The sequence below is a fragment of the Lissotriton helveticus genome, chromosome 12, assembly GCF_964261635.1.
Source record: "Lissotriton helveticus chromosome 12, aLisHel1.1, whole genome shotgun sequence".
In the NCBI taxonomy this organism is placed as follows: domain Eukaryota; kingdom Metazoa; phylum Chordata; class Amphibia; order Caudata; family Salamandridae; genus Lissotriton; species Lissotriton helveticus.
Window position 1 is genome coordinate 732,887,535 of NC_136073.1, and position 12,125 is coordinate 732,899,659.

At 39.9% G+C, this 12,125-nt stretch overlaps 1 protein-coding gene across 1 annotated transcript in view; it reads left to right on the forward strand.

Annotated features, from left to right (window-relative positions):
- Nucleotides 1–4,251, forward strand: part of LIX1L (limb and CNS expressed 1 like) — a 261,466-nt gene extending 257,215 nt beyond the window's left edge. Inside the window, exon 6 of the mRNA XM_078669935.1 lies at nt 1,653–4,251. Within this exon, the coding sequence (XP_078526061.1) occupies nt 1,653–1,895 (243 nt within the window). The 3' untranslated portion in view covers nt 1,896–4,251. The remainder of the gene's footprint in view (nt 1–1,652) is intronic.
- The last annotated feature ends 7,874 nt before the right edge of the window (nt 4,252–12,125 follow it).

Sequence of the window (12,125 nt, forward strand, 5' to 3'; positions counted from 1 at the left end):
GCATGGGGCGCATCCGCTGCGCGTAAGTGCAGCTGTCATAAGTGGAGAGTGGAGGGGGCGGAGCGAGGGAGGAGCAGCTGGGAGGTGGGAGCGGGGTGGCGAGTGGGGAGGGGATCTATGGAAGGTGCTGTAGGGAGCGGGGGTGGGGCCGCGGGGGAGCAGCGGCTGGGAGTGGGGAGGAGAGAGGGCTTGAACAACAATATGGCAGCAAACAACAAGGTGATGCAGGGAGAGATCGGGCCACAGACACAGAATCAGGCAGCACAAATGTTAAGCACAAGCTGGCACACAAATAATAATGGCAGCAAATACGTTCAGCAGCAAAAACGCTATGCAAACAAATGAAGCTATGCACACAAATGCGCTATGCACCCAGATGAATAAATAGCAAATACGTCCCGCAGCCAAAACGCTAAGCACAGGCAGCAGTTATGATGGCAGTCAGTACGATACCGCAAGCGAGTGTGGCTCAGATCGCAGTCAGGCACAGAGAATGTGGAGCGGGGTCAGGAGCGGCTGGAGCGACCGTGTCTGACGAAGTCAGGACGATCACAGCTCTATGTCGCTCCGGTCTATCCTAGTGTTTCCGTGGGAGGCGGGAGCGGGGTGGCGAGTGGGGAGGGTGGGGCCGCGGGGGAGCAGCGGCTGGGAGTGGGGAGGAGAGAGGGCTTGAACAACAAGATGGCAGAAAACAACAACAACAACAAGGTGATGCAGGGAGAGATCGGGCCACAGACACAGAATCAGGCAGCACAAATGTTAAGCACAAGCTGGCACACAAATAATAATAATGGCAGCAAATACGTCCAGCAGCAAAAACGCTATGCAAACAAATGAAGCTATGCACACAAATGCGCTATGCACCCAGATGAATAAATAAATAGCAAATACGTCCCAAGGTTCTGCATAGAGTGTCAATCGTATTGTTTAAGTAAGGGGGAAGACGTTTGCCACCCTCCAAAGTCATATTAGATAAGAGATTCCCAGTCGAAAATTCCAGGGAATCCTTTTTTTTTTTAAGTGATATTTGACACAATCAAGTAGGAGGCTCCTCTAGCAGTGCCTGGTGAAGGAAGTTGCTAACCAGTTTAGAGGCAAATATATTTGTGAACAGCAGGTGTGAGAGATGAAGTTGAGGATTTGAGGTTATCCTCCTGGGCTGGGGTTCTTAGCCATTGGAGTGTTTTAGGGAGGTATTAGTATTCAGAATTCCCCTTCTACTGAAATGGATCCTGATGGAGCAGTTTCCAACTTCTCCCTCATTGGCTTCGAATGCAACCCATTTTATCTTTCAGTTTTTGTAAGGCAGATACGTAAAGATGGCAGTCCAAATTCTATGAGAACCAGGATGGCAGACTGCACAAATGTTGTTCTTCCAACCACAGGAATATCTTTGCTAAAAGAGCAGGTGTAATGCCTGAGAGTACTGATAAGTTGAGAAACTCCTTTTCATAATTTTACATTTTATTATTTTATGATATACGAACTGATTAAACCAACCTCACTTATGATTCCTTTGAGTGTCTGTGTTTAATGTGAGATTAAGTTTTGTAAAATAAAAATGTTTCCAAGAGTATGATTTGAGTAAAAAACACTGATGGTGCACACATTTATAATGTATTCAAAACTGAATTGCAATTGCTCCTTTGCAGGAAGTATTATCCCATTACTCTCACCGTGCTCTGGATGATGACATGAGGAACCAGATGGCAATGGATTGGGTCAACCGGGAGCAGGACATCCCAGGAACTCTCACCCGGGAGCTGTCCTCAACTGAGAGGGAACTTGATGATGCCAGGCTTGCTGGCAAGGAGCTTCGCTTTCATAAGGAGAAAAAAGATATCCTGATGCTGGCAGCTGGTCAGCTGGGAACCATGCATTCTGCTACTTGTTAGACTGTGCCAACAGGTTCACTAACCATGCCAATCCTTGCTAATACTCGTTCTACTCTGATTGAGACTGGAAGGGTTGGTTTATAATTGGACTTGTTATCTTGCTGTCATTACAGATTTGTGATCCGTTTGCACATTTTGTACTTTTTTTAATTCTATACTCTGTATAGTCTTTTATACTTTAACAGTACATTTAAATACGTAGATATATTTAGCTATCGGATATTCTTTCAAATAGATAGTTTTTCAATGTAGCTTTCTACCAAGTAGATCATAAACCTAGTTTACTTTAGTATTATCAAACTAGTTCTTCAATATCGGGAACCATAAAAAGTGCTTGTTGTTTGTACTTTCTTCATATATAGCCATTCATTTATGCAAATATCTTAACTTGGCGTTTGCAATTACTATATAGCTAATTGATCAGCATGACCAGGTAGCTGTGCACAGAGAGGAATCAGATTTTTCATGAGCATAGCAATGTTTAATTTGACGATCAGAGCATGAATGTGTATTGCACGACAGTCGCAGTTTGGTAAAATAGAAAAGCTGTTTGTGGTCTGTGATAAGTTCGGAGCATATTGATTCATACATTGAAATGGAATTGAACATTTCCTATGGCCATAGAAGTGTTCTATCTTGTGGTCTTCAGTAGATTCACATGCTTAAACATTTTGACCTTTTAAAGACTCCTGGACTGTTTCAGTAGTCCAGTTTATTGCTCGGTCATCCTGTTCGCCCTTCTTGATAGTGTGTTGGTAATTTCCGGCAGCAGCAAACAGGACTGTAAAGCTCTTCTCCAAAAATAATGCTGTGAAAGGATTTATAGTCTTCATTTGCTAATGTATTTCCTTGGGCAAACAGCACTCTTAGGCCCTCACTATGTGTTTCTGAGAGTAGAATGCATAGTGGCATGATTGTCTTGGCAAGTATGAGTTACCCAGGGGTTCTGGACTGTAATTATCAGATCCAGAAACATAGAACTGGGTATTACTGGGCGTGAATAAGCGCAAGGGAAAATAGGTGCAGACTGATAGGGGACTGTGAGCAGATGGTCAGCCTGGCACCCACCAACTGCCTCACCCTCCCTCAAATACTTTGAGGAAGATAGTGCTCCCCAAGCCACTTCACCCTGAGGGCCATTCCTGTCTTTTGATTCACACTTCCAAACCTCCACCAGGCCTTCAGATATTTACCAACTGAATCATATCAGCATAGTTAGTTGATGTGTTGAAGTCCCAGGAACAGGTGAAAAATGTGTTCAGGGACCCTATAAATCTAGGTCTGTCAGGTTATTCCCCAATCGAGGGATGTCAACTCGTAACCCACCATTGACTGATGGGGAGATGGCCAGACCCATTAATTACCGCCCCAGTATCTCTCCTAATACATAACAAAGAACATGTAATGAGGGCCATAGCTTTGATTTTTCTGCTCGTGTGGTAAGGTACAGGTATTGTCTTCTCCAGTGCTTCCGTATTTTTTCTAGCAGCCTGCTTTCATTGTCACTAATTTTTTTTAAAGGAAAAATCCATTAACCACTTGGTGGAAATACTTTGGTTTGCATGCCTTTCCTTCACCAAAATATTCATTCAGTCAATGGGCCTGCTGTTTGATGCCATAGCAAGATAGGTCACCTGTCATAGCAGCCAAATGTTTGAGCAATTTGGTTTCTTCTCCTCAGAAGCTGGATTTCTTTCAACCCCTTTTAGCTTTTTCAGCTTAAGTCAGGTTATAGTGATCATCAAGGAACCGTTGTCCCTACAGCTTCTTTGAGTCCTTCCTACATATAGTCCAAGATTTCAGAAGTCATCCTACTAGAAGAAATTAAGAAAGCTACTACTGCTTCCAGTACCAATCGTGAATGTTCTGGAGAAAGGAACAACATTTTACTCCCTGGTAGCGAATAGAAATATGTGTTTAAGGCTTGTGTGTTGTAGCTATACATGTTTTGCATACTCCTGTCATCTAGTGGTTAGTCTGTATGTTAGCAGGTTGTTTTTCTTAGAAGAAGTATTTACTAGTCACAAAGCAAGTACAACAAACCGTAGTAAATGCCCTGTTCGAAAAGGAACATTTATTTGGTTCTCAAGTGTATGAATCACTTAAAAAAATTAAGAAAGATACAGAAGTAGCAAAATCTATGGGGGCACTACAGTCTCCCTCTACCAGAGGTTCCTTTCGCCGCTCATTTTATAGGAGAGGCTCCACAAATACCTCCACAGATGCCAACACATCTTCCTATAAACCACAGAATCAATCCTCCCCTTTTAGAGGATTTTGCAAAGGCGGTTACAGAGGAAACCATTTTAAAGGCAGAGGTTGAAGTGCCCCAACACGTACTGCTCTGTCTCCCAACAAACAGTGACTTCATAACAATTCCCCCGATCATCATACACCTGTCGGGGGAAGACCATCAATTGTATTCCCATTTGGCAGTCAATAACATCACGGGTTTTGGACATTATCCAACATGGTTATTGCCTGGAGCTCACAAGCAAACATCCCAGTTTTCCACCTCATATTCACAAACTCTCTCTAGAGCACCACCAACTGCTCAAACAAGAGGTACACGCTCTTCTAACAAAAGGAGCTATAGTACAACACCAAGGGTCAGGCGTTTACTCACTTTACTTCCTAATCCCAAAAAGGGCAGTTCTCTACAACCAATATTGGATCTCAGATCTCTAAATTGATAAATACTATCAGCACACATCCATATGGTGACAATTCAACAAGTGTTTCTCCAACAAAACAACTTTGTCAGCACTAAAACTAAAGGACACGTACTTTCACATCCCTATTCTGCCAGCACATTGCAAATACCTCAGATTTGTGGCAGCAGGAAAACATCAATTTAAAGTTCTCCCATTTGGAGTAACTACTGCAACTAGAGTATTCACCAAATGTCAAGCAGTAGTAGCAGCTCACCTAAGAAGACAACAGATTCATGTCTTCTTATATCTAACAGTAGATTTGCTGCCCATGGGCACTATCACACAATGGAGCAGTCAACTTGCCTTGTGACTGAAAAAGATTTCTTCGAAGAACAACAACTTGCAAACATCCAGACCCAATACTAGATGGCAGGAGTATGCAAAGCATGTGAATCTACAGCTCTACATGCCAAGAACAGATGCTTACAGGGTACGTAGCATAATCCTTTTGCTCCCTGGTACGCTTGGGATTTTACTGAGGATACTTCATTACCCTCACAAAGTCCCAACAGTACCAATTCAGATCTGGGAATAGTCTGTCAAACATTTTTGAATTACTGTCCTATCTTGAAGGAAAGGGAAATGAAGCAGCATATTTGCTCTGCAATCTGAAACCTGTTCTGTTGTAGTGGATGATAAGTTGATAAATTATTCATCCGTGGAATTTGCAAAGTTTCTTGAGAGATAATGTTCTTCTATATTGGTTAGGTAAATTAATTTTGCTTTACCCAATTTCATCTGGCTCTTTGAAAATTCAGGAGTCTACCTGATCTCTGTTTTATTCTTATAGCTGTCTTTTGGCATTGTCAAATAATATTCAGATAAGGTCTCCTCCTCTAAAAGGCATTTTTTTTAAATGCATGGTTCCTAAACCTTGGTCAGACAGAACTGCTTCTTCATCCCTCCTTTGAATTGCTGAACCTGCGAGCCTATGATTGAAGACATTTTATTTGAATAAGTCTGAAATCTTGTTTTAGAAGAATGAGGTAATTAAAGAGCCATTTTGTTAGTTTAATCCATCATTTCTCTACTATAAAGAAACCTGCCCCCCTCAGTGTGTTTGGAATTTGGCATACTTTATGCATGTCATTTAAACCTATTGCTTCCTGTAACATAATGTATTGACCTTCGTGGAAATTTGCTTCATTGTTAGCGATCTCCTCTGTCAGAAGGACCTTGCTTTTCAAGCTCTTTCATTAGAAGACTCTTATATTGTTTTTCAGAAGGACAAGGATTCTCCTCTTGGTTGCCCTTTCCTCCATTTTTAAAAAGTTCAAACTGCTTTTTATTTAAATGGGAAAATTGTTCTTCTGGTTTTGCTACCTAGATCCTATGATTCTTCAATGACAAACCCTGCAGAATCTGGTTGACTTAAGAGCTAAATGTATCTTACACAAGACACAGTCCTTCAACTCTTTCATTATTCATTTGTAGAGTGGAGTGATGCAAACATTTATATATAAAGGGTAGTGGTACAAATTCATGTAACAAACTTGCTATATCCTCTGTCGGTAGGTGGATGATGTCTTGGTTTTGAAATCTTGCGATGTTACAGGAGGTTGTGTTTTTGTGCTTATTCAAACAGACAGCATAAGTGCCCCCAAAAGACATACACAAAACTCATATTTCTGGGTCAACCTAAATGCTCTTGAAAAATAATTTTCCCTGAATGAATCTTCCTAAAAAGGTTTTGCTTTTAGGTAGGACATTCTGTATGGTCTTTGCTCGATCATTAGTAGGGCATGTGTGTTTTTTTCCCACCTGTCAGTCAGCACTCTGAAACCAAATTCTTTACCATTTAGCAGAGAGGGACTGAGTAGAGAACAGTGCCTTTTAATGGTGAGCTCTGTATTCGAATTCCTTGCTCTCCCTTTTTCACAATTCACCTGTCTCCAAGTTATCCCAAACGCCATGTGCTATCTCACAGCCTTGCACGTTCGAAAAATGTATTGGAACCACGTGTGGCTGTTGTAGACTTAATGATAATAAGGGTGGGGCTTGCACATTATTGTTTGCTTGAGGGCCTTAATTTATCCAACAGTTTTAGTAATCTTTTTTGATGAACTATTCAGTCCTTCCTCCCAGGGCAATCGGTTTAAGTCTCGTTATTCGGGGAGACCGGTATTTACAGTAAAGGAATCAATAAAAGGTCGATTCTATTTTTTATTTTTTTTGCTCCCCTCACCCTGTCATTTTTTTCATTGATTGTATCCTGTTATTCTTATGTGCTGATTGTTTTCCAGATTCATAAATCTACTTTATTCCGTCACTGACTTTAATTTTTTTAATTTATTTTTATTTCAAGAAAAATCAGTTTGAATGCTTTCAGATGTTGGCAAGTCTATAGAAGGAAAATATAGTGATTGGTGTGATGAAAGCAAAACTGTTAGGAATTTGTTATTCAAGCTAAGGGGAAATACATGCCATATGGGAGTGTAGTTGAGGAGATAGTGTGCTTGTATCTTAAGAAGAAAAATATGATCTTATGATGTTCCCATATACTGTACCTCGCATTTTTCATTCCATCTATGCTCCTGAATTGAAAGTCTGCTCTTGGGACTTCCTTGCACACAAAAAGATATTGCCCCACAGTGAGAAACCAGCTGAGTTGGAAATGCCTGCCACATAATTCCCAGGCTCATTGGTGAAGGTGAGGGATGTATTGCTGGTTAGTATTAACCTGTACCTTTTGTGTGTAGTGTGTCGGTGTCTGAAGTACTAATCTTGTTTAATTTTTTTTCTTTATTTGAATTATTCAAAATTAACTAGTATTATGAGGTACAGGCAAAAAAGATTCTTTAGAATCAATAGCAGACAAAGGCGGCATGCACTTCTGACTATTTAACACTGCAGATGTCCCTGTCTACTGCCTGTACCTAAAAGGGTTGACTTTTAAAACAAAGACATTTTAAATGATTAAACTTCCTGAATAGTTTCTGGTTAGACTTCTATAGCCTTATACTTGTGTATACTTGACTTTCTTCTTTATTCCAAATTCTCAGTACCTTTTTAAAATAAATTAAGAGTACAATTTCCCATTGCAGCCTGGAAGAAAGCACTTACAGCCTTTATCAAATTGTTCATTTTCTAAATATAGGCAGTGATTTATTTTTTTCCCAAAAATTATTCAGAAACTTGAGATGTAGTCTGAATAAAATGGGCAGGCGTCCAAATTCAAGTCTTTCTGTACTTTTGTTTGCCAATAGTCAAGATACATAGTTACCCAAGATTAACTAGGATTTTAAGTCAAGTATCCATGTCTTATAGTAAAGACATTTTCCCTTAAAATATCCACTGCATGTATCAACAGAAACATTTCTTATGCTACATATATTTATATATTGCATCTTTTCTCCTCCCATTATGGTAAATATCTAGAATAATGTATACAAATTAAACCCAAAACTGTTTTGTGCGTTTCATCTTAGTACATTTGCCTGTGTGCCCAGTTTTGTATGAGATGTCTTACCTGTTGAGAAAAATACCACTACTATTTTAGTTCCCCTTGGCATCTCATTACAGACCCTCTCATCCGTGCTTATTAATAACAGGGCTCTATTTTGTAGATGACTTGACGAAACATTGAAGTTATGAAATGCAAAATTGTAAATTGGTTTATATGACCAATGAGGTACGCTTAGAACATGTTTTTTTTTAAACGCAACTTCATTTAAAGTCACTGGTTAAAATTAGGCTGCAGTAATATTTCTGCTTCAGTGATAAAATGCCATGATTCTGCATCTGCCATTTGTTTAATCGTTTATGTAGCTCTTTCCTATGTATTTCTCCTTTGAGCAGTACATATAAAACTGATGCAGATAATCTTTGCCAATAATTACAGATAGGCCAGAATGAGGACTAACTGTCCATGTAATATTTCTTTATAATAATGACTTAAAAATGTAGGTTTTAAAAAGTTAAGCGATTAGCAAAATCTAAAAGTTTGCAACCTGATTCCAAAGAAGGTTGGATATTTTCACCTATAAGGGTATCCTGTATTTGGAAAAAGTCATTTTCTTTGAATTCACACTCTAGTACTCCACGGAAGCTTTGACTGTAGCAAGTAAACATCCTAGCCTTCCATACACTATCAGTTTTGGGATTATTGCCTCCCCCTACCATCCTAAAAACAAAGTTCCTCCTGTCTTGTAGGAGTTAATCTGCAAACATTTTCAGGTTGAGGAAACTACCTTCAAAAGCTTTGCTGTCCTCACAAAGTGCAAACTTGTGGGAGTTTGTCACCTTTTGCAACTGGTGTATTTTTTATGTCTGAGTTAATCTATTTCCCAGTGCAAATTCATGTTTTGTAAATCACATACTTGAATTTGCAATTGCAAATTGTGCCATTTGCACACCTGTTTAAGGTATAGAGATACCTTCAGACTTTTAACTGTGGAGGTAAATAATACAATGCTTATAGTTAAATGAAACCTTTCATTTCACTAAATTCAGCACATAACAGATGTTTATCGCATGAGGTTTGACAAGTATTCTAACAAACATTTTACCCCATGTACACTGCATAACTTTTGTGCATTTTCCTTTAAGGCACAAGTCTTCCCTTCTATTTCTAAAAAGAGGCTCTTTGAAGGATTCTGAATGGAAACTACCGATTGCTAATCTTGAAGTTCTATGTTTTCTTTTTAAAATAGAGAAAATTGTCCTGGACATAAGATCATAACTGTTGGTATCCACTGTATTTGTTTTGTTTTATAATTTTATCTATCAGTATCAACAATAAGATACAAAACTCAGTTGTTTATAGTTTGATCAAATAAAATGTAAGATATTTCCTTATTTTTCTTTATTGCATCTAATATTCGGTACATCACATAAATCCATATTCATGTAATTCATTTGTGATTGCAGCTGTGTACATGTATTAAAAATTGGCCACAGTAATTTCAGATGGTAAGGGTACATAGCTCTTTTATTTTATAATACATCCAGCTTAAGAATATTATGTGAAAATGCATAGTTCTAATTGTCCATTCATTTTTCAGACTAACGTGGGTGGAGTAGTTTACTTGTTGAGGGAAATCCAAATGTTTTTGGTGGGCAGGACCCACTTTAGTAACTAGCATCTTTATAGGATAATGTTTAGTAAAAATGGTGTTACATGCCCTGAATATGCTCCCAATGTGTTTTATAGGGGCAACAAATATTTTATATGTAGTGGAAGAATTTTATTATTAACCTGAACTTTATCTTTGACCTAGTTCCATGAATCAAGAAGTAGGAATTGTTTCTACTCCTAATGTCATGGTTATTATTGAAGTATTTTGTATTTTTATAGGTACATGCAAATATTGTACAATAAAATTCATTTTAAACCACGGTTTTCTTTCTACTGATTGTTCCAGAAGACAGGGTTGTTGGGAATCAAGGTTCTACTTCAATAACTGCAAATGCCGCTAACTGTGACCACAATGTGAGTGCACCATTTGAGGTCAAGAGCCTGTTTGCATAAATATTTAAGATGCATTATGAAATTTTCTCCACATGCATGCACAGGAGATCAAAGGAGGGGTAGGCGTTTGCAGTAGTCCCACCACCTGCAACGGAATGAAAGCCTATATTGGGATGTTTAATCAGTCCTCCCAGAGACTAACCGGTTTTAGGTGAGTTAGACCCATCCAACCCCCTAACTTAGCACACAGACACGTGTTGTGTAGACGCTTATTATAGATTATTAGACTCCAACATAATACAGAATGTCTCACGACAGTAGCTCTTATTACGAGTCTGGTGGTCCAAGGACTGCCAGTCTTGTAGGGACACAGCAGTGGCGGTCCAGCCACTGCCTCACCTGCAGTATGCCCGCCATTTGACCGCTGCAACCGAAAGTGAACCCCATTCCCTGGGGGTGGTCAGGTGCTCAGAATATGCTGGCAGTGCTGCTGTGGCACCGCTATGCATATTTTGTGTTTCCCGATGCCAGCCTTACATGGACGTCTGCGCCACCATGTAAAAACTGGTAGTGGGGAAAGGGGGCCCCATTCAGGTAGGTACATGCAGGGGGGCACGTGTGCAAGCACCCCTCCTCCCAGTTCCAGCATGGCATGAACTTTACAGACAGTCCATGCCATGCTGGAACACGCTGTCCAGGGTGGGGCTGTATTAAAGACTGATTTAGCCTTTTTCCTGCACTGGCACAGGACCGCAATGCTGCCAGCTCGCCAAACCATGATTGTAACGTAATCTGGCAGGCAGGCAGTTATAGAGTTTTGCGGTGGTTAACCGCCCGCTTCTGCACCGCCAAACTCATAATGAGGCTCAGTGGCGGGAATAACAATAACATGCAATATGCAAGGTAAAACCTAGATAGATATGTGTATAATGCCTACATTGCTTGGCATCTTATCTGCAATGCACCATTAGAAGCCTATTACAAATCATGCATACCAGTAGCAAGGCTGTGTTCAATCCAAACTTACACAACTCGTGGATAACCCTGGGCCGTGGATAGGCAAGATGCCATACATCCACTGGCTTCCTAAGCGTTCTATTTTATACATGTTCAACAGAGTTGCTGTCATCAAATATACGAAGTGTATTGTCAGCTATTTGGAGCAGTGATGGCTCCATACTACAACCTTTTCTAAAGACCGACTTAAACTCATCTAAGAAATCATTGTCCTTCATTTTCTGAGTGATTTGCTTGGCAGCTTGTTCTAAAGCACCTTAAATAGAGAGCTTAGACCGGAGACTGGTTGAAAATGATTGAGAACCCTGTCTCTGCTGACAGTGTTCTTTCAACAGAGTGTCTTGGACAGTTTTTGACCAATCTAGGACAACTTGTTGCCAAATGTAGAGGTTAATCAAGTTGGGCCAGTGATTAATTGATGTGGTGTAAGGTTTTTGGCCATGTTCCTAGGAACAAAGTGCAGGAAGTGGTTAGGTAGACTCAATTTAGTTATGATTTTTAGCAGGTTGCAGACTGAAATAACATTAAATGAGGTCAATTTGTCTTTTGCTTTCCACATAAGATGAAGGTCTTTCTTAAAGTATGGTTGGTTGGGAAGCAACTTTTCTATGGAGTCCATTTCTCTTACAAACGAAATTAGCAAACTGCTCAGACTTGGCCTCTGGTTCTTAAAACATGAGGCTTCATGGGGATTTGTTGGCAGCTTTTACTACTGCTGGTTTAGTCAGTTTTGGACTTGGTATTGTTGGCCTTGGCAATGAAGATGTTTCTCTTCTAAATACTTGTGGCTTCCCTCAGGATTTCCAGGTGAGATGGGAAGGGCAATCAGTCTTGGGTATTTTCATTGATGGAGCAATTCTTTGGAAAACTAAGGGGTAGACGGTTTGGAACCTTTTGCGTTTAGAGTTTTTAGAGGCCCAGCATTTGCTAAGCATTCACTAAAATTGTCTGTAGGGATATTATCATCATTGACATTGATTGTGTGAACAGGTTTTGAGTCGTCAGGAGGTCTAGATTCTTCATATCCCTAAACCAAATGAGTTCCTTTTTTGTTTGCTCACAAGTCATGTTGTGTTGGACAACATTGTG